The sequence below is a fragment of the Biomphalaria glabrata genome, chromosome 15 (genome assembly GCF_947242115.1).
Source record: "Biomphalaria glabrata chromosome 15, xgBioGlab47.1, whole genome shotgun sequence".
NCBI classification, from domain to species: Eukaryota; Metazoa; Mollusca; class Gastropoda; family Planorbidae; genus Biomphalaria; species Biomphalaria glabrata.
In genome coordinates this window covers 26606227-26630843 of record NC_074725.1, presented here as the reverse complement: position 1 = coordinate 26630843, position 24617 = coordinate 26606227, and the positions used below count along the sequence as shown (strand labels likewise).

Below are 24617 nucleotides of genomic sequence, written 5' to 3'. Positions count from 1 at the left end.
TACAATGTTGACTTTTGAAATGTAATGCTTTGCCATTAAATGGAATGATATTTAGAGAAATATTTGCACACTGCTAAATAAACACTGTTTATTGACAACACTATTGACATCTTTGCCATTATAGTAAAATACACCAAAGAAGTGCAATATCTAGTAAATTTAATACAAAAACTGAAATATAACAAAACAAATATTACAATCATAAAATTTCACATTACTGCTTTGGTTTTAAGTTTTCTATATAAGATATTAATGAGTTAGTGTGATTTATTTCCCCTTGGAGATGAAATGTATAAATAGCTACAGTGCTGTTTTGTGCAGATAACTTCCCCTTAGCTTCAACTTTCAGGAGAGCTTTGAGTTCGTCCAAATCTTCATCAACTAGAGGCTGAAAAAAAAAAAGATGTATTATTTTGATACTATAATAGGTTTTAGTTCAATGGGGAGGGAGAGCAGACCTATTAGCTAGCAGTTTAAACAGACCAGCCACTAGCAGTTTAACCAGACCAGCCACTCGCAGTTTAACCAGACCAGCCACTCGCAGTTTAACCAGACCAGCCACTAGCAGTTTAACCAGACCAGCCACTAGCAGTTTAACCAGACCAGCCACTAGCAGTTTAACCAGACCAGCCACTAGCAGTTTAACCAGACCAGCCACTAGCAGTTTAACCAGACCAGCCACTAGCAGTTTAACCAGACCAGCCACTAGCAGTGGGCTAAAATGTGTGTGTGTTTCTGCTCACCAACATCCTCCTCCTCTGAGTATTGTAACCTCCAGCATCTTGTCATCCAAAATTCTGGCCATCAATTTTTAGATTAAAGTTTTTATTTTTCTTTCAAATTTAAAATGATTTTTTTTTAAATTCTTTTTTATTGAATTCACTTTCTTTTTACTATCATCTTGAGGTGAACATTGTTAATTCTTTATTTTTTCCCTGCCATGTGACCTTTGCTAACCTTAGATGAACTCCAATTGGTGGCAAGGATGGAAGGATCAGTCCTCCCAGAGAGTCTTGGCGAGAAACTCTGCTGTTAGGCGTAGTGCCTTCAAGCTCCCATACAGGTCAAGTGACTCTGCAGACAAACTACCCCGCAGCTCACCTTTCCTAACCAGTCAACAGGGCTTGCATTGGCTGAGCTGTAGCTTTGCCAGGTTTAAATTTAGCTTTACATGCATGTAAAATCTGTTGCAGAACTAAATTTGAAACACTTGATAAATATGGACACACCATTGTTCTAACATTCCCCTGAATTTAATCTTTGAAATAATTTTTACATTTATTATAATCTAGATTCTAGATCAACTTTTGGATTTATTGAGTGCATTTGAAGTTTCTGTTATGTGATGCATTTGTTTAAGATTTGTTTTGAATTATTTGGGTGTTGCTGTGCAGCCGTACACTGTGCTCAGTATACTTGCTTTAAATGTAAACATTTTTTCTGCTTTAGCACTAAGTATGGTATATGTTATCAATAATCAAAAATAAAAAAGAAAGACTAGAAAAAAAAAGAAAACTTACTTGGAAAGAAGACAGTGGAAGACTTATAAACAGATCTGTAGTTTTGTGACATTGGTTCAGTAAAATGACACATTTGCTCAGCATTTGTTTGGATAATGATTTAGTTATCTAGAAAACAAAAGTAATGAAAAAAAGAGAAATGATTAAAACCAAAAAAATATTATACTTTTTACTCTAAAAACTCTCCATCAAACTAGAAAAGAGAGGGGGGGGGGGATGATCTAAAGAACTGGCCAAACCGAAACCAACTCATATTATTAGTAAAGTAAGTGAATGTTATCAACATCATCAAACTCCATTTGAGTGAGGGCTTTAGAGGCTCAAATCCTCTCTTGCAAAAGCCCTGGACAGAAACCCTGCTATCTTTGGTAGTGTATACATGTCACCATACAGGTCGAGAATTTTTGGTTTCCCAGACCTGTCTAGACAGAGATCAGAAAGTATGGGGCAGTCAAAAAGAATATGAGACATGATTTCCTCTTCTTCCCCACAGCAAAGGCACAGTGAATCAAAATTTGGCCAGAGCCGTGAGAAATATGAGCCAACAGGACAGTGGTACAATAGCTTGCTCAGGCCTGAAAAGATTCCAGCATGGGGAAGTGCAGTCAGGGTGTCTCATGCGCTCCCAGAGCCAGAGCATGATGAAAACTCAAAGCCTGTTTGGTGGGTGGTGTTTGCCCTCCATGGTGGGCCAGGGAATTATTACAGGGGTGCCATAGCAATGCTTTAAGTTGTGTGAAGCCATGATGACAGTGTCGATATTGGGGGGCCATGGTCCAGTGTTTTGCAAAGCTGGTAGTACAGGTTTTGAGTAAGTGACCACAACAATCTGTGTTGCCCTTAAATGTCCCTCACTGAGTTGAGTCAATGACTTTTAGGCTTCACTGACTGCCATGGCCTCAGAATCAAAACTGCTAACATAGAAGTCTTATCAGTCTAGGGAGCTAATGATGTTAACGTCATTTCTGTTTACAAGAATATCACAAGGCTAGCACAACAAACAACTGCTTTTGTAGCCTAGGAGCTGGGTAGATTCTGGAATGCTGAAAATCCCAAGTAATAATTTATAATATAACAGAGATTTGAGCTGGGAAAAACTAAATCAAATTCTTAGCACAAATACATTTGAAGTTAGTTCCCACCTGTCTATGATTAATATCAATGTCATTCACAGTCAGTGAAACAACAGAAGAGTCAGGAAACCTCTTAAACTGATCTTCAATCAACTGTGAGGAAAAAAAAAGATTAAAATGTTAGTAATAATGTTAAAGTGAAGTTCCTTGTTGTTTGGTTTACAAGTCACAATCTTATAACCTTTTATCTTATTTATTTCTTCTTCTTTCTCATTTTCCAGGTCGAGGGTTCAGATCAGTAATCCTATGTCTGAGATGAACCCTGCAGTGGTTTCCGAATCAGGTAGTTCTCCATATAGTTTTTCTTCCATAGGAGGGTATTGGGGCCAGAGTCTTGTTCAGGCCTCTTGTTATAGTATGCAGCTTTGAAGGACATGGTCAGCATTCTCTGGTTATGCTCCAAAAGGGCAGGTTTCACTTGTCCCGACTTTAAGCTTCTGGATCATATGTTGTCTCATTCTGTTGTGTCTGGTTCTGAGTCGTAAAATTATGCGTTGGTCATGTCGAGATAGCTTATAATAGGTGTCCCTTTTTTTTGTAATTCTTGTATCTTAATATAAAGTTACACCTTTATCCCCATCTTTATTTTTCTTTATTTAGAATTTAGACCATGAAGTGAATGAAACTTGTAGGTATTACTTAGTTGAATATACGAAGGGAGGTTATCATTTCAAAGCTCATATTCAAAGGAAGGATGCAGAATGTTCTCCATAAACTGTTTTATATATATATAAACCCAGTAGGCCTAGTGTCTAATAATTAAATAATATTCTTTATTATGTCATAGACTACATTTATGTACAGGGGGAAAAAAGTATGACTATTAGATGTTCACCATTTGAGAAGTAAATTATATACTCTCCAAATTCAGTTCAATCAGCTCCATTTGATAATTTTGATGGCCTTGATTTCAGTCAATTGTTATCCACAAATGCAGCCAATGCACTAATTCTTGATTGAATTAGGAGTTTAACCCTACCTCTTGATTCAAAAACACATTTTCTAGAGTCTCTGCAGATCCTGGCCACTTATGACAAACTAAATCATTAAAGCAGAGTTAAAAAAAAACTTTTTTAAGTTGAAGCAAAAATAAATTGCATCTCCTTGGTATCCAACATTTCAAAAACATAAAGTAAATATAACACCTTGTTTGAGACACATAGTGATCAAGTGTAAATTCTTCTGCATATAGCCAGAATTTTGCTGCTAGCTCTTTTACATTCCAGTATTAATAACTAGACAGACTTTACATGTTACTTGTAAAAAGAAATGCTGTTTGAATGGAATTTACTATAGAAATAAGAGATGCAAGACATAATGGCTGAGATAAAACTACCACAGAAAAGATGAAAGATGTAGAATATCTTTCAGCTACAAAATAAGAAAACGTGAGGTATAAATTAGGGAATCTGATGTTTGTGGGGCTGTATTAAGTGAGGTGTAAACATATTTAACCTGGTTTATATGAAAAATGAACTAAACAAGGTATAAACATATTTAACCTGGTTTATTTGACAGATAAACTAGACAAGGTATAAACATATTTAACCTGCTTTATATGACAGATAAACTAGATGAGGTATAAACATATTCAACCTTGTTTATATGAAAAATTAACTAAACAAGGTATAGACATATTTAACCTGGTTTATATGAAAGATAAACAAGTTTTACCTGGTTTATGTGAAAGATAAACAAGTTTTACCTGGTTTATGTGAGAAATATTCTTTTTGTTGATCATTTCTGTGACTTTCTGTTCATTCTTGACCAAGCAGCTATGAACCTCTTCTCTGACTACTTTAGGCACCAACTCAACCTGTTGAATCTGAAGCAAAGAGTTTGGTTTCGTTTTTACTTTTACTTATAAAACACTCATTTGGGGCCCCCCTCAAGTGGGGGCCCGTGGGAATTTTAAAATTCTGCCCTCCCCACCTTAGCTACACCACAGTGTGCCTCCTATGTTTACATTCTTTTTTACAGAAGATATAATTTTGTAAATTTATTTTTTCCTGCAACTCAATTTGAACATCAGTAACAGATGTTTAATAATTTACATTTATTTTTTTTATTTACATTCTACAGGCGAATCGTAATTTCTTCGTAGAGCATTATTAGGTGAATTGCATAGATATCAGTGTACTTAGGCAGTAATATATTTAACAAACAAGTTATGTGAGATTGTAAAACTCTTTAAAATAGATTTAATATTTCGATAAAAGAAAAAAATATGTAATCAATGAAAGTACATTTCTTTCCTGGCAGTCGGAGGTTCGTTTCATTCATTTGCGTTGGATGCCTACTATGTAAAACAATATTTTTAGCCTGCTTTAAGTCATCCCCAAATGTTGAATTTTCCTTTTTCTCAAAAATAAAAATTTTATTTAAGAGCTTAACAAAACGAAAAATAACAAACCCCTTTCAAAATCCATCAAACTTCAGTTTACAACAAGAGTCTAACATCTTTTCATTATTTATTTCACAAAACTGTGAAATATGAGGTTATTTTCGGCATGGGTTTCTATTTTATTTACAATTTTATAATTAGATTCAAATAGAAATAAAATTGCGGGCTAAACTTTTCTTGTGTATCATAACTCACAATGTGAAAAGTGAATAGATCTTATGAAGTTATTGTAGCGTCCAACCACTAATGGTTCCCTAAAAAAATTTGTTTTAATCAATTTTCAAACAATGAAAATTTGTTTTAATCAATTTTCAAACAATGAAAATTTGTTTTAATCAATTTTCAAACAATGAAAATTTGTTTTAATCAATTTTCAAACAATGTAGTAGGACTTGAAAAAAAAGCCATTCATTTTTCTAAGAGGTCCCCAAAACATATCTTGCTTTGCCGTTTTTTTAATATTAATATTGTTTGAATAGTAGATTTTTATAATTGTTCATTAATATTCTTAAATTATTTTTGGATATTGCTATATGTTTGTGAAGCCGACTTGGTTTCATAACCTCATCTGAAAATGCAGTCATTCAAAGAAGAACATACTTTTTACCTAGTGGCAATTCACTAAAACTCTTAACAATATTCCCTTACATACCCAGTGAGTTTTCGAAACAACACTTTGTCAATGTTTTTTGTTTAAAAAAAAAGTTAAATTATTCTATTTGAATGTTAGTTTTAACTTTTTTTTTTCAATTAACATTTACATATCAATATATTAACATATGTAAATAAAATAAACTATAATCTAAAGGGTGTATTACCTACTTTGTTTACCAAATCTTAAATGTTTATGTGCACAAGATCTAAGGACACTAGATGCCCTCCAATTACAGTAGAAATAAAAGAATTTAAAAATAGAAAAGGGGATTCCTGAACTCTATTTCTAAAGCTGTTTCTGTTCTTAACTTAGAAGCAAGTTGATTATAATTTATTTATATTTAGTTTGCCAGCTTTCATTTTGAAGAATTTTGTAATTTGTTTTGTTTCAGTGCACCTTTAGTTTCTTTTTTCGTCTTGATGCCCAGCGCCCCCTTACCGCCCTTTTTGTGTTATAATAAATGAAAAACTGTCATGGAATCCACATATTGATGAAACTACTATATAAGATAAGAAGAAGATCCAAACACACACACATATAGACCTCATGGTCCAAACACACACACATGTAGACATTATGGTGCAAAGTGAAATTGTGATGATGTTTCATAAATAGACTACTTTTTAACATTTCCAAATGTTTCAGTTAATATTTAACCCATCTGATTTACATTGTTCATTTGGATTCAGATAATCATGATTACCTGTAATTATTTTTAAAATTACCTTTCGGATGAGGGTAAAAAGCTGTTTTATATCCTGCTCTTCATGACCCACTGTAGCAATCTTTTTCAGGATGTCAATATAAGATTGCATAAGAGATCTTGTCTGAAGGACAAAACAATCTTGTAATCACAATGTAATCGTTACAAAGCTTATAGCAACTTACTCTGTCTGATAAAAAATGTGTACACATTATTTCTCCTTCACCCAATATACGATCAAGTTGAAGTTTTGCACAATTATTTCTTGTACTTGACAAAACAAGAATCAATTTAAAAAATTAACCAATTAGTTATACTGGTTATAATTTTTGTTTGATATTCTCCCCCTCCCCCTTTCTTTTTCCCAACTGGAAGTCACAGGATCATAAAGTATGTAGAAAGCTAAAAGCATGAAATGGCGCTAAACAAAAACTATTGGTAAAAATATTTCTAATCGCAAAGATTTATAATTGTTAGTCTAGATGTATTACAAATTTAATTACATGACTGATCTCAACTAATTGAAACAATTACAATTAATATAAGCTTTTTTTTTTAAAAGGTATTTTTATGTTTTTGTTTATTTCTACATTTACAGTATGATGATTAAGATCTTATCATATTACAAAATTATTGGGATCAATACATGATACAATGGTTTCTTCGTTGAATCCATCTCACAATATGTTTTTTGATGCATTCAAAATGTAGATGAAAGAAGTTGTGCATGAAGACAAACATATCGCATTAAGGTCAAGATTCAGCTATTTGGATGCATAGTTTTGTAACTCAAACTCAGATCAAAGGATAGGCAAGTACAAGAATTTTAAAAATATTTTAATTAAAAGTTAGAAATGGCCCCCGATGCTGCATAATATGAATAGAATATAAACCATAAATATGTAAATCCATTAAACTAATCATCTCTTCCAAATGTAGTTAAAGCTGACTCATAAATAACAGAACTCATAGTCTCTTTGGCTGGACCAAATGTCCAATGCTAAAATATCTATGTATTATAAAACTCTTATTTAAAAGAAAAGGAAAAAAAAAAACCTACAAAATCCAGCAGTCACAAGATATAATGCTTTGACAATAATTCTGTTTTTTTGTGTGTGTCTATTTTCTTTTTTACTAGACAACATTCTAATGACTTTTCATCCCATATTACTCTCTGCCTTTCTCTTTCAGTTATTTTTTTTTATGTTTTCATAGAATATATTTCACCCTTCTTGTTCAAAGTTGAATAACTGCCTTCTTTACTTGGATTTTATCTTCAAAAATGTGTCTTCATTTACTAAAAAGGGCAGATAAATGTGATTAACCTGATCTTGAACAGTCCTATACTTTAAAATAATAATTTAAACAAAACTAATGCCAGTAAATTAAACATTAAGATTCAGCACTGTTTGTTTGTAGTTTTCATTAGTGTACCTTTTGGTTTTCTTCATTAAGATTCTTCAGTCTTGCATAATAATCAGAAACATTCTGTGCCAGCAAGTGTAGGCTGTGTTCAAGTCTTTCTTGCTGAGCACCCAGTGCATGTAGAACCTTGGAGCGAGAAAAAGAAAAAAAATCAAGTGGGAATGTGACAGAGAGGCTAAGTACACTTGGGCTTGGCTTTGCTACCTATCATGGGGGCGCGGTGGCTGAGCGGTAAAGCGCTTAGGGACCGGGGTTCAAATCCTGGTGAAGACTGGGATTTTTAATTTCGGGATCTTCGGGCACCTCTGAGTCCATCCAACTCTAATGGGTACCTGACATTAGTTAGGGAAAAGTAAAGGCGGTTGTGCTGGCCACATGACACCCTTGTTAACCGTAGGCCACAGAAACAGATGACCTTTACATCATCTGCCCTATAGACCACAAAGTCTGAAAGGGGAACTTTTTTTATGGGGGCTCAAGGTTCAACACCCAACTCGAGCAAAGTTGTGTTTAACAAATTTTCATTAATTATATCATCTCTGCTGCTACATACTCATTGGCAATTTTATTTGAAACTGAAAGATATAGCCAAACCTAGCTAAAAAGTAATCCCAGAACACAATGTACCTGTTGTGCATATTTGAGGCTTTGTTTAACACTATGATTCTGTCCAGGCTGATGTTTGATTAAGTCTTCTAGCAGCTGGCACATTGACCTGAGAACACTGCCATTGAGGTGAGCCTTTAATGATTGCAGAAAAATATATGAATATATGCAATTTTTTAGATAATTATTTTTATGATGTGTCCAAAATATTATAGAAAGGATAATATAATGTGAATATAATGACTGATATATAAAAAGAAAGATTTAGCCTAACATTATAAAACTATAGAACTGACTTGTTTACTAAAAAAGACTTGTTTTTGAGTGAAGTCTAGAACATTCTGGCTCGAGCCTCTCAATTAAGAATATTCATGAAGGTTAAAATTTATTTTTAGAATTTTTGCTAGTTGGACCAAATCTAAGGTATCTGACAAATGCTTAGTCACTGCACTCAATAAAAAAAGTTCATAATAAAGGTTGGCTATAAAAATAGGTAAACTTTGTATCTGTTATACATTAGACTTTTAGGTCTCAAAGGGACTATTGTTAATAAGAAAAATCTAGGTCTGAAGAGAGCTGTAGTGCCAAGAATCACTTCTATACTTGAAATGGGTAAGTATAATTTACATAAATTTCCTTTTATAATTTATTTCATAAGGTTATAACTAAGTTAAGGGTTCATACACAACTAGACACATGGACAAAAAGTAGTACTATATTATACTTGGTTCAGACAGGAGTGGCTTTTAAGCCTAGGTTGGTTAGCAACTTAGGAGCACAACTCTGAATCCAAACACATGCTGCATTGGAGCTATAACCAAAATTCAACTCTGAGGATAAATTATGAGCTGCAAGATGACAGTGCTACATCCTGGCAGACGATACAATGCAGTTAATCTGAAACTTTATTGAGTATTTGCTTTCCTCTGAAACATTGGCTGCATGGAGAGGGGGGAACTGATGTATGGACTACATTTGATTTGATATAAAAATTTCCCACACAATAACAATTTCTATGAATGTTTATCTTCAATATATAATTACCAAATTTTCATACATAACGCCTGGACTAAACTACAAACAACCAACCATTAAAACACATTACTAAATAACATCTTAACAAAAGAATCAAACCCACTGGAGCTCAAAGTAGGCACGCTCAAAACAATTGAAAGCTTTCCAAAAACAGCTATCCATATATACCGACGAATCGGCTTTCAAAGCCACCATCACCACCTGGTCTTCCCTAAAAATAAACAATTTGAAATAAGTGCACCCTCTGTCGATTACTGCTCAAACTTTCAAGCCGAAATTGAGGCACTACAGACAGTGGAAAACAAATTATATGAAGGAGTGCAATCACCATCAGATATTGTTGTCTTTACAGACAACTCTGCAAGCACTTAACAGCAGCACCTCAAACAGCCCAAGAGAGTTGACAACACTAATTGTGATAATCCACCAGATGATATCAAATATCAATATCACACTGCAGTGGATCCCTGGGCACATTGGCATCATGGGATATGAAAAGGCAAATATATTATCAAAGGCAGGTTTATCTATGGAACAACGAGTAAACTACCTCACCCTTGTTAATCAACAATCACAAAGACGAGTGGCTCAACCAACGGGCATCAGGAAACACAGGCAGAGCTATGTACAAAGAAATGACTATGCCTAACAAACTGGACAGTATTAACTTCCTCCCCCACAAAGAACAATCTAGAATTTTCCAACTAAGAACAGGACACAGCTCACAGCTTAGCAGCAATAAAGCTGGCTAGAAGAAGAAGAATCTTCTATATATGTTTACCAGTTGAGCCTGTGATCCAGTAACACAGGTCACCCTCTTCACATTTTGAGCTTTACTGGTCATCTGAGTGATGCAGAAGTCTTCCAGGTCTGAGGTGTTAAGTACATGGCTATGGAAAATTGTAAATGTTATTGTGATCATTATCCAAAACTACTAGTTATAAATGGATAATAATTTTCACTAAAATATTTAAAGAAATTTGGTTCATTTTTATTAAGAAGACCATAACAATATTTATGTATTTATCCTGTGTCACAAGTAAATAATGCCAACATTAATATGATCCTTTCAATAACATAAATATTGTCAACACTAATTTGATATTATTACATACTGTTGCAGGCAAAACTTATTTTTGTACAATGTAACTTACGTTCCTCCACAAAGTTCAACTGAGCTGTAAAAACTACCATTCTCTGGTCCAATTGAAATGACAGACACTTCTTCTGGATATTTCTAAAGAAGTAATGAAGAAGAATTATGTATGATCTAATAAGATGTTTCACTAATGATGGAAAGTGTGGTCGAGAGGCCAAGTGCGCTTGAACTTGGCTTGGCTACCTAGAAGGGGGCTCAAGGTTCGACACCAGACTCAGGCAGAGTTGTGTTTACTGAGCGCCTAAAGAGAGCATGGAAAATCAACTCCTAGATACCCCTCCCCCCCACTGGTCCACAAATGAGATTGGACCAAAAGCGCTCTGAGCATGCTATAAGCATGAAAGTAGTGCTATATAAAAGCTATAATATATATATATATATATATATTTCATGCTTACACAAACTAGTTTAATATCTGAGTGGCACAGATGTTTGTGGTTAAATCAGGGCAATGGTCTAAAGTTCTAAATGACAAACATTTCTTCCTATTAGCAGGTTTAGACATTACAAGATTTTAAGTCTCATGTTAGAACAAAACAGCTTCATATTCTAAAATGTTTGACATTTTGTATTTTAAGTCAAAGTAGCATTAGTCTTTTAAATTATTATCTGCCCTTTGCTTGAATAAACCTTACAAATATATTATGTACAATGCTACAGAGCCTCCAGCTTGTGAAGAGATTTTGATGTCTGAAAGAGGACTGCAACTGACGAACCATGAGACAATGACTTATTATTACATTTGTAAAAAATTTGTTAAGTCACAGCTGGGTCATTTAGCCACATGAATACAGCACTCTTCATTAACACTGGTACTAAAAAAAAATGCCTTGCATGTATAAATTAAACATTTTATTAAAACAAAATCAGTAAAATGAAAATTTCGTTTTAGAGCTGAATCCACACCCAGAAACTATACTAGACTGCCTCAAGCACTCGTTAGGGAATAAATGCAGTCACTGAAATGAAAAGAGTATTGGTTTTCAAGTTTCCACAAGTGCTGAACAAAATTAAGTGCAATACAAAAAACTTTTTTAATTGACTCTGACTTACCTCATTTTGTAAAACTTTCACATTCGGAATTTTCAAAGCTACCTCCAATGGAAGTGTTGTCCTGGACACCAAATATTCCTTTTTAATGAAGCTCTGCACTGCTGCTTGTGTTTGTTGAATACTCTTACTATCTAACGCAGACTAATAGATAAAAAAATATTGAGCATACGAGCTCTGATGAGACTTAACATAACAGTATTGAAAGTTAAAAAAAAAAACAAAAAAAAACTTATTTACAAACAAGGTTACAAAGACAGTTTGTGTGGAAACATAAACTCAAAATCGATCCCCCGAAGTGGTCCACCCAGGCAGGTAAAAAGGCAGGTTTCAATATTTTCAGAAAGAACATCAGAATGAAATTCTATCAAAGGCAAATAACAGAGAAGAGCCTAACTGATGTCTTATAATGAATATCTAATTGATCTAATTGTTTTGAAAAGGGTCCATCTCTTATTCCTCAAGAAAAAAAATTTCCATAAAAAATATAAAAAATCCATTAGTTAAGTGTTTAATATCTATACTGCAGCACTACAGTTCACGTGGTAATATGAAAAACTACTTATTAAATGTTTTAAATTATGTCCAACTTATATGCACACTAAATAGATTCTTTCTCTTTAAAAAAAAGTAAACATTTTTTTTTTCGTAAATGTAGTAGTAAGTATGATAGAACTTATATAACTTAGCAATACAAATGTAAAAAAAATTTCTTTTTGTTGACAAAAATCTAAAACCGTTTTTGTGTTCAAAAATATGGTGAATGGTCACCTTCCCTAGCCTCCAAAGTTTGTTACTATTAATAGTGAATAGTTGTAAAAGTGGTGTATTTTATGAAAAAAATGCTTGCATAAGTGATTTAAGAAATTAGATTTTTCAGTTTCAGAAAAGAAAAAAGTAGCCGTTGCATCAGAACTTTAAGTGGTCTAAAATATTATGATGTTGGATTTTCACCATCTTTTCTAGTTTACGAGATCTAAACGGGACGGACGGACAGACATTCCACACAAAACTAATAGCATCTTTTCCCCTTTCGGGGGCCACTAAAAAATATTAATATCTAAAAGTTTTCAGTAAACTATTCTTAAGTTTACTTTTTTAAAACTCTTTGAACCAAAAAGAATCAAACTTACAAGCGCCAGGAAATTAAACGTCAGTTTGTGAGAAGTGATACTTGAGCCCTGCTGTTGAGTTGAAGGGAGAAGGTCTGTCAGTGCAGACTGAAGGAGATGTGTGGCCGTGTGATTACGCATGCATCCCTCTCGAATTTCCTTTACATGTAAACAAGTGTTTAGAGTTTGACACAAATAACGAATTAGTAAGACTATTTCATGAGAAAGTTTGTGTTAACATATTCTTATAAACATCTATGCTTATAATGTGGAAAAAATGTAGATGTATTCATAATTTAATAACTAATGCTTATATGATACATTTATTAAAAAATTCTAAAAATATAAGAAAGCTTTTAGTTTAGCGAATGCTTCAGTAATCATGACCAAAACCCAAACCTGGTAAATTCTGGGCTCTATCTGCTGGCCAATCTGCAGTGTGCCTTGTCTCATGTGACCATAGTGGACAATATAACCAGATTTCCTTTGGACATCAGTGACTTGAAATGTGCCAGTCTGGAAGAGAATAATTTTTTTTTGACTTCAAAATAAATGAAGAAGTATTTTAAATTCTAATAGCTTTATATTAAAACAACAAAACATTACGAGATTATTATTAAAATCTGAAGAGGAAATTAAATTTTTCAATCTCCCTCAGCAAAATGTTTCCCCTATTCATAATCTTAGCCCTTACCTCTGACACTAGTTCTCCTTGGTCTGCCTCCTGGCCCCCAGCTTCACTGTAAAAACATGTTTTGTCCAGGACAACCTCACCAACGTCTGATTCAAGCAGTTCTCTGTGCAAACAATTGTCTTTACTGATACCTCGTACATGCACAGGGCTAATCACTTCCAACATTTGTGTGAAATCTGTCAAAAAATCAGTTTCTTTAAAAAATAATTTTAAAGTATGTTACACTAAAGTAAAAACTGTAGTAGATTTTATTTGTTCCAAGTATCACATACATTCTTACCCCCCAAAATATTGCTTAGACTTGAAACTTTGTCCTTTTGAAGTTAAACAAAAACAAAATGTGTGTCAGTTTTTTCTGTATACTCACCAAAGACACCGTCTCCTAAGGAACAGTGACTATATTTATAACTGTCATCAGTTGGAGCTACACCCAGTTGCAGCATCTGATTCACCAAAGAACTGGCCCTGTCTGGCAATGATGTCAGTGGCAATGTAGAGATGTCAGCCTAAATGTATAAAGGACAGATTACTTGATTCTGTTAGGTATGCAAAGAATTTGTATTTTTTAAAAATAAACAACTTTTAAGACATGCTCAGCTAGAGGATTAACAGATTCTTACTTAGGTCAGAGGTCAGCCATCTGTAATCTAACAACAAATGAAAGTATACTAATATCAAATAAAGGACAGATTACTTGATTCTGTTAGGTATGCAAAGAATTTGTATTTTTTAAAAATAAACAACTTTTAAGACATGCTCAGCTAGAGGATTAACAGATTGTTACTTAGGTCAGAGGTCAGCCATCCGTAATCTAACAACAAATGAAAGTATACTAATATCAAATAATGAAAACAAAAAAATAGAGAAATGTTTTCCAGTCTAACATTTCAAGAGGAGTCTTTTATTTAGACCCAGAAGTGACCAATTATATTTTGTCACTTCTAATGCAGACAAAACAAAAGCCTGCCATAGGTCTATTTAAGTTATCTTCTCTCCAGGCTAGGAGATAAAATAATGCAGGCCATAAACAAAAAGAGAGAATTAACTTTTACAAAGCTGTTTTTTTTTAAACAAATACCACACAGTCTATACATTTTCTAACAAAACATTTTGTACCAACTTTTGTGCTCTGGCAAAGCTTTGTGTAGCCATCCATGTCTAAACTAATCCCAAGGGTTGATGCCAACTCAGAGATCATCTCGACGGCCATAGGTTTACCAAAGTAACCACCATGTTCCAACTGAAGCATTATGTCCCCTTGAGGGAAAATAAATATTTATGACAAATGTGAGGAGGAAAAAACAAGATGTACAAATTTGACAGACTGCTCCAAATTGGGCCCTGTGCCTGGCAGAAAATGCAGTCAACCTGCATTAGCAGCATATCTGCCATTTTGGAAATTACACAAAAACAAGTTTACCAATCTGATAGTGTTAACACCAGCCATGATCACAACTGCCCAAATCCTTTGTTTTAATAATATCATTTAGAACATTGCAGTTTTGGAGGCAAGTGGCTTTACTTTCCCATTCCAATATTTGTGAAAAAAAAATTTTGCGATATATATACATATTATTTTGTGTGCATAACACTATTTATTTATTCTACATATATATCAAATACTTTAACAGAAAATGAGACAATAATAGACCAATATTTTTTAAAAAGCTGATTTTATAAAGCTTGCAGTGAAACTGAAATTCCTTCAGCACACAAAGTAACAGAAATAACTAAAATCATGTATACGTTTAGCAAAGCAAAAAACAAAATCTTATAGCCTGTGTGTTAACTGCATAAAAATAAGTTCAGCTTACCTGGCAACACCTTTATATTTCCATGTTTGGACAACATTTTATTGAAAGATTTCATGGCTTGTTCTTTGTGCTTATCATAGTGGTGGATCGTTGCTTGAACTATATCACAGACCTATGTAGGAAAGGACACGTGAAAAGAATAAAAGTATCCACTACAATTAAGCCACTTATCTGTTCTCACATGAATAAGATACAGTTCCTACAGTTCCTAGATAAAGTCAAATTGTAAAACAGACAATAGAAAGCCACTAAACAATAATTTGAACGTTAACTTTGAAATGAGATCAAATACTTTGTGGGATGTATGTATGTCATGTAAAAAGAGAGAGGGAAAAACAGCTTCAGATCATTCAGTCTCAAGACGCACTGATATATGTAAACTTGACATGAAGCTCTTCAAGATCAGCACCTAAAGTTCAAGGAAGAAATGCCCTGATAGGTCTACATTGAGTACAAACATAAAGGAGAGGGGGGTTGAGGATCACAGATGGTGAACACAACAGAAGTAGACAACAGGCTGAAACCACAGAGAAGGGTCTGGCAATTACAAATGCATAACCTGTGACATCTAAATAAAATAAAACAAAAAACATTGCTTTATGTGATAGGTGATGAATTTTTTCTCCTTCATTAAAGATCAAACTCTTTCTTTCACCAACAAATTATTCCTACCTTCTTTTCACTTTGTTCTATCTCTGGATACACAGAACCCTAAAAAAATACAAACAATTTTGATAGTCAATTTTATTTTTAAAAAACTTCAAATCAATGAACAAAAACTATTTTTATAGAATCGCTATTGGGCTTTATTATTTTTAAAAGCATTTTCATTTTTATAAAAGCTATGCCTATGAATAATCTTAGTTCTGTCTATGTAAGAGTATCTTAGGCATGTTATTATAATATTACTTCAATAGCTTTGTTTTCCCTTTCAAAAAGTCATGTCTAAAAATGAGATATAAAACTAAAAAAAAAAAAAAAAGTTCCAGTTGACCTTTTTATTTAAAAAATAACAAATCACAAGATAAGGAAAAACAATAACAACAAAAAGACTTTATGACTATATGAATAAATATAAATAAATAAATATACTTGAAAAAATCTTCATCAACAATCAAATTCTAGGGGTGACAATATACACTATGGCATTGGTACTTTAATTTGAACAATTAAAAGAAAAAATGAAAAGAGATTACCCATTTCATAATCTTCTCATTCTAAACTAAGCCAGAAGAGCTTTTTTATACAAAGTTTAAAAACTGTGTGGGGTAATTTCTTATCACATTTGTACCACATTCGGAGTTCAATGTAAACGAAGCATTTAAATTGTATTGGGTCAACTACTGGGTTAAATATCTAGTGAAAACTAGTCATTAGACGTTTACTTACCAGAGATTCTCTAACTCTAGAAACCAGTAATGGTAAAGTGGTGAGTGGATCAGTATGAAACACTTTCCTACACAAGTCAACACATCGTACTAGAAGACTGCGCAGTTTATGGCTGCGACAATGAAATTTAAAAAACAACAATTTAAGCAATTTGAACCTATATCATTGACACAGATCATGATTGCTAATCTAAGTGTAATCAAATGTAAAATTAATGTCATTGATTATTTTAAAAACATTAAGCTAAATAAAGAAACTGTCAAACTGACCTTACCCCAAATTGTCCTGACTTGGCAGTAGGCCATCACTAATGGCAACAGTAAACATTCTTGTGTGGTCAGCCAATAACCTATAGCTTGTGTCAAGAGGTAGCAGATTTCCTTTATATTCAGGGCAGCCTGAAAGCTGGAAGAACAAGAGCAGGAGTAAAGAAGAAATAAAACGTAACCGAATGCTTATCTTTATCATTTACACTGGTAATTAATACTCTACTATCTGTAAACAAAACAAAGTATTTTTAGAAAAACAAAGCATTGGAGCACAAATTTATTGTTACACATAAAAGACTACATATGACTTCTGTCTCAAAAGAGAATCGATGCACCAGGATGGTGCATCTTCTTAAGTTAAACAGATTCTGCTGTGACAAGACATGCCGATTCTGGAGCAAGCAAATTTAGCCACATTTTGTGCCTGAGAATGAATCTATCTGAATCTGACCATCAAACTGGAAAGCTTTCTTCTGTTAGGTCACCTCAAGCCATTTGCTTCTCTGCAAGGGATATAACAGCATGCACAGCCTGTCTCCATACTGTCTGATCTTGGGTATTAAGGACAAATAATGATATTCGTTTCAAAACCTTCAGGTGCCTAGAGTTTACCTGATTGAAGTTATTTAATTGTATGCTTGTGTCCAGCACAAAAGCCAGAACCAGGTAAGTCTATTCATGGGTTAAGATATAGATTTCAAAAAAGGCGTTCGGTACAAAAATAAAAGTTTCAACCAGAATGGTATGGCTGCAATTATCAAATGAAAGAAATAAAAACTCAAGCCTTGCCCTTCATCTAAGTATTTATCTTAGTAAATAAAACACCCACATTAAAAAACAAAAAAACTACAGAACTATAATACTCAGTTCATTAGCTCAAAAGTTTACACCTGTCAATGACCTACTTTTTCAATCTCCTTAAACAAAGGTAGAAATAGATCAGTGCTGTAGTTGTCAGCAGTTCCATTCAGAACAGCCACCATTCTCTCCAGCCCCATCCCTGTGTCCACATGATGAGTAGGTAATGGTACCAGAGAGCTGTCTGGAAGTCTAAACAAATAAAAAAATGGTGAAACTCTCTATTCCACATTAAAAATAAACTTTGGGCTTCAAAATTAGTTTTATTTTTCCTTTTTTTTTCATACAGTCAAAAGACTCTCCATTTGTTCAAAAATCTTAATCTAAAGTGTACTAAACTATTAATTGCCAAATAAAACATTGATGCACATATATAGATTTACATCTAATTTATTGTGAATATTGTTTAAGTATTGATAGTACATATATAGATTTACATCAAATTTATTGTGAATATTGTTTAAGTATTGAACTGAGGGTATTAAAAAATATTAAGACTTATAATCTCTGCCAAGCCTTCTAAGGTAGTGTGAAACATACTAATGACCTGAATCTGGTAACTCTATTCAGCACAGCTCACCACTCCACAGAAGAAAATAAAAGGAATCAGAAGAATAAAGTTTAACTACATATGTCAGTGAGTTCAAACATTTCAATTGGCAAACAATATAAAAGGCTTACAGGATTTTAAATCTACTACTTTTCTATAGCGCTGGTAGTACATTCAATTGTTTAGGCCTCGTGAAAAATTCACTAGACTCGAACACTTACAAAGAACTTTGAAGTAACTGAGTTCTATTTTAATCATACCTGTTGTACTGCATAAACACAAGGTTCCAGATCTCCACTACATCTGGTGATCCTGAATTTACTTCGGCTGGAGAACAAACTGACCCTCTGTGGTCATAGTGGATTTCTGTGCAGGGTCCACATGGTCCAGATAACCCCATTTCCCAAAAGTTGTCCTTCAAACCAAAAGGAATAAGTCTGTCAGCTGGAATACTGATAATTAAATTAATGACTTAATTATCTGGTCTAATAATAATTATATTAATACAGTCCAAATTTTTTTAAAATTCTAAATAAACTAACAAAGAATACATCAAGTTTTATTTGTACCCAAGTGAGCGCCATATTTGTCTACATTCTTCATCAGCAGAAAGATTCAGGGATTTGTCTCCACCAAAATAGGTAAAATAAAGTCTTTCTACAGGAACTTTGAATTCTTTAGTCAGTAGATGAAATGCCATTTGGCAAACTCTGACCTAGATGTAAATAAAATAAAGTTTTGTAAATTTATATAGGCTGGTGAAGAAACTATGCTAGTAAGCTCAAATGTATTAAATGTAATGTACTATATGGAGAAACTCCTGATCTGGAAACCACAGCGCGTTTAATCTCAGATATACTGATTTCTGAATTCTCCGACATGAAAAATGAGAATGAAGAAGTATTTCGTTTATGTTTTAGTTTGATATTTTAAAAATTGTTCTTCATATATGAAGGTTATAACGTATAGCCCAAACCTCCTGCAGGAGAGCAAATGATGGTAGCAGGCAGGGTTTGACCTTGGGACCATCATGACCATTGTGACAACATTCCTAAGTGCATGCCACAACAACTTAACAGCTTTAATTGTTTTAAATCTTATCATAAGATATTTTTTGTCAAATATAACTGAGACACAAATTTTATTTGAAGAGGCAAAACATTCAAAAACAACTTTCTTTAAAAACATTGCTTAATTAGATCTTAAATATTTAAATTAAAACTAATTACTTAAGACTTTGTCTAAAAAATCTTATAAAGTCTTAAAAAGTTATAATGTATTTTAATAACTAAGGACTCTATTAAGCATGTTGCAGAGATATATAATTATAATCAATTTGTAAGTTAATCTGCCGATGTAAAAATAATGGTTGTAAGACTATAGGTCTGAAGATAAAATAATCTTGTACTGTATGCTAGAATAAGAATATATATCTGAAGATAAAATAATCATTTACTTTATGCTAAAATAAGACTATAGGTCTGAAGATAAAATAATCATTTTCTTTATGCTAGAATAAGACTATAGGTCTGAAGATAAAATAATCTTTTAATTTTTATGTTAGAATAAGACTATAGGTCTAAAGATAAAATAACCATTTACTTTATGCTAGAATAAGACTATAGGTCCGAAAATAAAATAACCTTGTACTTTATGCTAGAACAAGACTATATAGGTCTGAAGATAAAATAATCATTTACTATTTATATATATACTAGACTAAGACAGAAGTTCTAACCTTAAAATAGTCTCCAAAGGACCAGTTGCCAAGCATTTCAAAGAAAGTGTGGTGCGTTAGGTCATGACCCACATCCTCCAGGTCATTGTGTTTGCCACCTACCCTGATGCATTTCTGACTGTTCACAGCCCTTTTAAGATGAACAAATTTATCAGTTGGGTCACACTCACCCAAAAAAATAGGCTTAAACTGAAACACAAATACATCAAAACTTGGGAGTGATTTGTTGTGAGTGATTTCATTTTCTGAAATAACATCAAAAAAATAGCACAACTAAAACCAGTCATAAGCTTTAAAACCTTGAACAAATCAAATGATTCACTGCCAAGATGTGAACAAATCAAATGATTCACTGCCAAGATGTGAACAAATCAAATGATTCACTGACAAGATTTGAACAAATCAAAGGATTCACCGCCAAGATTCAAACAAATCAAATGATTCACTGCCAAGATTTGAACAAATCCAATGATTCAATGCTAAGATTTGAACAAATCAAATGAAACACATTTTTCTCCAGTAGAGACCCACTTCACATAAACATTCATTTTGTTAGTTACATTAATTCAGAGTTTTTTTCCCCATGATGTGGCCTAAAAATAACAGAAATAATTTCTAGTTTTTATTTATTTTTTCTTCTTCCCCTAGCCAACTTGTTGCTGTTAACCTGTTTAGTTTAGCTCTTTTGCAGTCTGCGTCAAGGAAAAGTAGCACTCTGTTTTATTTTTTATGTTCTGCATTGCCATACAGACTGTTGGTTATGCTGGGTTGTAGAAGGTGAAGGTCTGTCTTTTGTGAATTTAATTGGGGACATTCAAATAAAATTATGTTTACCTGATTCATGCCCGAATTGATAAAATATGTTCCCTCCCTTTTCTTGGGAATAACGGACAAAGGGGGGATAAATGTGTGATCTTCGCTGATGAAATAGTTGATAAATGTTGATCTGACATCTTTAGAACTCCATGATGACCATCGGCTGGTTAACTTAAAATGTCCAGGCCTGCAAATGATGGAAATAGATTTAGTATTTAAGGCGACCATAGATGTTCATTCAATTGATATTATGTTGAAAAATCATAATTTTATCATCAGATTTAAGTAAGCCTACTTTGATAGCTAAATATAGACTGATTAGTTCTTAGTAACTTTTAAACTTACCTATAAAGTATTAATTGATTGTACAACTTCAGGATCTTTAGTAAATGCATAATTATACTATTTTTATATCTATATACTTATATAGAATATAATATATAGATCTAGATTGGAGTAGTAGAGTCTCTCGCTAGACGACTTATTAGATCTTCAAATGATCTTGGTAATTTGCCATAAAAATGAGAATTTTACTCTTACTCTTAGCCTGTGACTGACATAATACACTCAGTTATGAAGACACTGACAGGGATGTAGAATGTAGATTATCATTGACAAAATAATTGTCAAATAGACAATATGTGAATGTTATCATTGTTATTGCATGACACTTGACAGGGATTCTACTTTTTTCTACTCTCTAGTCTAGACTCTAAAGTAGTAGTACTAGAACTAGATTTACTAGAGTAGATTTTAAGACTACACTATGACTATGTTTTTATTAATTTTATGTGAGTATATTTATGTAATTAATAATGATTAGTGATTATGATTAGTAATGTTACATGTATTTTTTGTGTTTTAGATCTATATCAAGTATATCACTACAGACTACTAATAGTAGAATAGTACTATTACTATTTTTTTTATTTTTACTATATGTAGAATCTAAATTCTAAATCTAAAAGACTCTCACTCTCTATTGTCACTTTACTGAAGTTATATAGATAATAGTTATAGATATAATATAATCATCTATCATTTACTATGGTCTTTTGATCTACATCTATTAGTATGCCCTCTAACAACGAACAAAATCAAAATATGTATCAATATCAGTGTAAGGAAGCTTCCATGTTAATAGATTTTAAGTTGGAAGTGCTCTCCCTTCGTTTTTCAAGACCAGTTGATATAGGTCTGTGACCAGTTGTTTTTTTTTCTAAATAACCTTTCGCAAATTTGGTTACGAGTTTTGCATTCAGTTTTATCATATGACCAGCATCTGTATTATAAGCGCAAAATACCACTGAATTATTTATCAACAGATCAGAGACGTCCTTAGCAGTGTGAAGGGCCCTGGGGCGTTCGAATTTTTTTTTTGTCTTTAGGGCTGAAACGGACGGTCCAAAGCAGTGATGGAAAAAATAGACAATATCCCGCGGACCAAGTTCGGCCCGTGAAGTTTCATTCGGCCAGGCACATGTTTTGTAATAATAAAAAAAAAATAATTAAAAAAAATATCCTTTAAAATGAAACAAAAAATCAAGTTTTTAGTTCAAACATTAAACAAACAAAATTACAATAAAACCATGTCGTTTATAAAGACTATTTCCCGACACAATCACGCTTGACTTTTAATTAATTTAATACTATTTATGCATCCATGAACAATGGGGAAAGAAAACAAAAAGTCGAAATTCTATACAAAGAATCAGCTAAATCTTTTTTCAAAAGTGTATAGTGCTCAGAAAGTCAAAATATATGTAAGTTAACATCTTATCTTATAAATAACAGACGTTACTTCAAAAAAAAAAAAAAAGAAGAAGATAATTAACTAGGCTACGTCCTAATCATGCATACTAATCAATTAACCTAAATTCTGCTTAGTCGTTGGTTTTCCTGATTGATTTAGACAACCCATTCCATTCTCTAAAGGCACTTAAGACGAAGGATGACTTGTACGAATTTGTTCTAGCATATGGAATAAGAAATGTGCCTCAATCTTTGTGTCTCTGTGAGGATTTGATGGGTAAGTTCTATTGTTGCGTATTGCTAAAAGTAATAAATCACTTTCTGATGGCGACTTAGTTCAACACTATATAATTCAAGTTTACCAAACTTTTATGTCATTTTAAGAAAAAGGATCTTTAAACATTAAAAATACTTTTAAAAAACAACAAAACAACAAAGCTTATATGAAAAGTAGCCTAAATCTAAGAATTAGTTTGAATCAATCATTTAATTTTTTTTTACATGTTTATTCAGTACTGAAGAGATTACATTGTCAACAACACATAAGACACTAACATAGGTTTAGGGTTTATACAACAGTTCAAGTTAAAATTGTTTATAAACTGTCCAAACTTGGCGATCACTGGGTTGTCCATTGTCCTGTGTTGTAGACGAACGAAGTTATTGGGATTCTTTCGGAAGGATCTGTCATTATTTCCAAAGGTTCCAAGAAATATAAATGTTTTTGTTGGTGCGATTGAATTCCTGAAACTGTTGTTATGTACCACAAAGTGGGCTAATCAACACAAAAAATTGTTCGTGTACATCATTCAGTCCTAAGTCCCGCGCCATTGTATACAGGCTGAACTCTATTACTATGAACGCTTTCAAGCTTTGGATCAACATTTTTGTTCTAAGTAAATGAAGCAATGACTGAGCACCCAGCAACTAGCAGTGACGTGAGTGCTCAGCAACTGTAGCAGTGACTGGAACTTTCAATATTGTCACATATCATAAACATAAGGATAACTTAAACTGTTGTACAATATACACAAAGTCCTAGTACAGGAATACATTGTCCCTAGTTTGAGCATGTACAAATGTTTCAAATACATATTGGATGAACACAGCCATAGTGGGCAAGACCAATTTAATAGATTTACTAATAATGGTTTATTTCATGATCAAAGTTTTAAAAAATGCAACAATTTTTTTTTGGGGGGGTGGGACACAATACTTGCTTTAGGATATCTTTCCCCAATACAATGAGTACATCACAGACTAGATCAGTTCCAGGTGTAAGGTGTAGGTTTAACCCTCTGCCGAGGGGTCGTTGCTAACATCACTCTTTCTTAGCATGAATGAGAAGTTCAAACAATCCTTAGATCCAATAAAGACATGTGGTCTTCTCTGGTTGTAGCTTGGAAACGTTTTTTTTTTTAGTTCACAGTTTCTTTTGAGGTGATCACAAATCCAGAGTTGTGAAAACTGCCACAGGAAAATACTTTATGTGCGTCTGCCACTGGGAAGACAACTGGAAAAACTTGACTCCATTCCATTTCACACCATCAACAAGAACTCTATGCTTAAAATTTTGACTCTTGGAAGTACAGACTCCCTCTATGGCTTGACTTTTAGACTCCATTTCTTTACCTTTCTTGTATGCATGTATACAGTTTTAACGTCCATCTAGAGTCCTTGTATAATCATATACTTTATGCAGTTTACTGCATAAGCAAGTAGTCAAAACAAGATCAGATTTTATTATTTTTATCACATGAAACCAAGATTTCGGATTTTTAACACAACATAAATCCGAAACTGTTCATAGTTTAAATTTCTTGTTTACTATCAAAGTCAAAAGTTCAGTCTCTTTTATTTTTTAAAGATGAATTGGTCAACAACACTCGGAAGCAGGCCTCTCCCTGAAGGGATCTTACAGAGGTATTTAGTCTT

The 24617-nt window shown here is 33.1% G+C and overlaps 1 protein-coding gene across 8 annotated transcripts; it reads right to left on the bottom strand.

The window, feature by feature from the left end:
• Window positions 1–142: 142 nt before the first annotated feature.
• On the bottom strand, window positions 143–22074 carry LOC106053479 (alanine--tRNA ligase, cytoplasmic-like). Of its 8 annotated transcripts, none has more exons than XM_013209034.2 (26): window positions 21907–22074; window positions 21276–21512; window positions 20949–21117; window positions 20115–20303; window positions 18946–19091; window positions 18637–18828; window positions 17874–18018; window positions 16974–17104; window positions 16700–16811; window positions 15983–16021; window positions 15311–15422; window positions 14617–14753; window positions 13864–14002; window positions 13497–13672; window positions 13202–13318; window positions 12824–12961; window positions 11694–11834; window positions 10636–10718; window positions 10263–10371; window positions 8468–8581; window positions 7850–7966; window positions 6438–6539; window positions 4359–4478; window positions 2663–2746; window positions 1521–1628; window positions 143–388 (listed from the first exon to the last, which is right to left on the bottom strand). In XM_013209034.2, exons 2-26 carry the CDS (start codon window positions 21323–21325, stop codon window positions 215–217), a joined length of 3144 nt encoding a protein of 1047 aa, XP_013064488.2. In that variant the 5' UTR covers window positions 21326–21512; window positions 21907–22074; the 3' UTR covers window positions 143–214. The 8 variants fall into 8 exon arrangements, with proteins under 8 accessions (XP_013064488.2, XP_055868767.1, XP_055868766.1 ...); XM_056012792.1 differs by having other exon boundaries at window positions 21276–21483; XM_056012791.1 differs by having other exon boundaries at window positions 21977–22074.
• Between the last annotated feature and the right edge of the window lie 2543 nt (window positions 22075–24617).

Bases quoted from the DNA above. Each gene is read 5' to 3' on its own strand.
- LOC106053479 (XM_013209034.2), bottom strand. From the start codon at position 21,325: ATGCATTTACTAAAGATCCTGAAGTTGTACAATCAATTAATACTTTAT. The intron at 21,118-21,275 runs GTAAGTTTAAAA...CATCATTTGCAG, and splicing joins AATCAATTAATACTTTATAG to GCCTGGACATTTTAAGTTAA. The intron at 18,019-18,636 runs GTATGATTAAAA...TTATTTGTTTAG, and splicing joins GTGTTTATGCAGTACAACAG to ACTTCCAGACAGCTCTCTGG.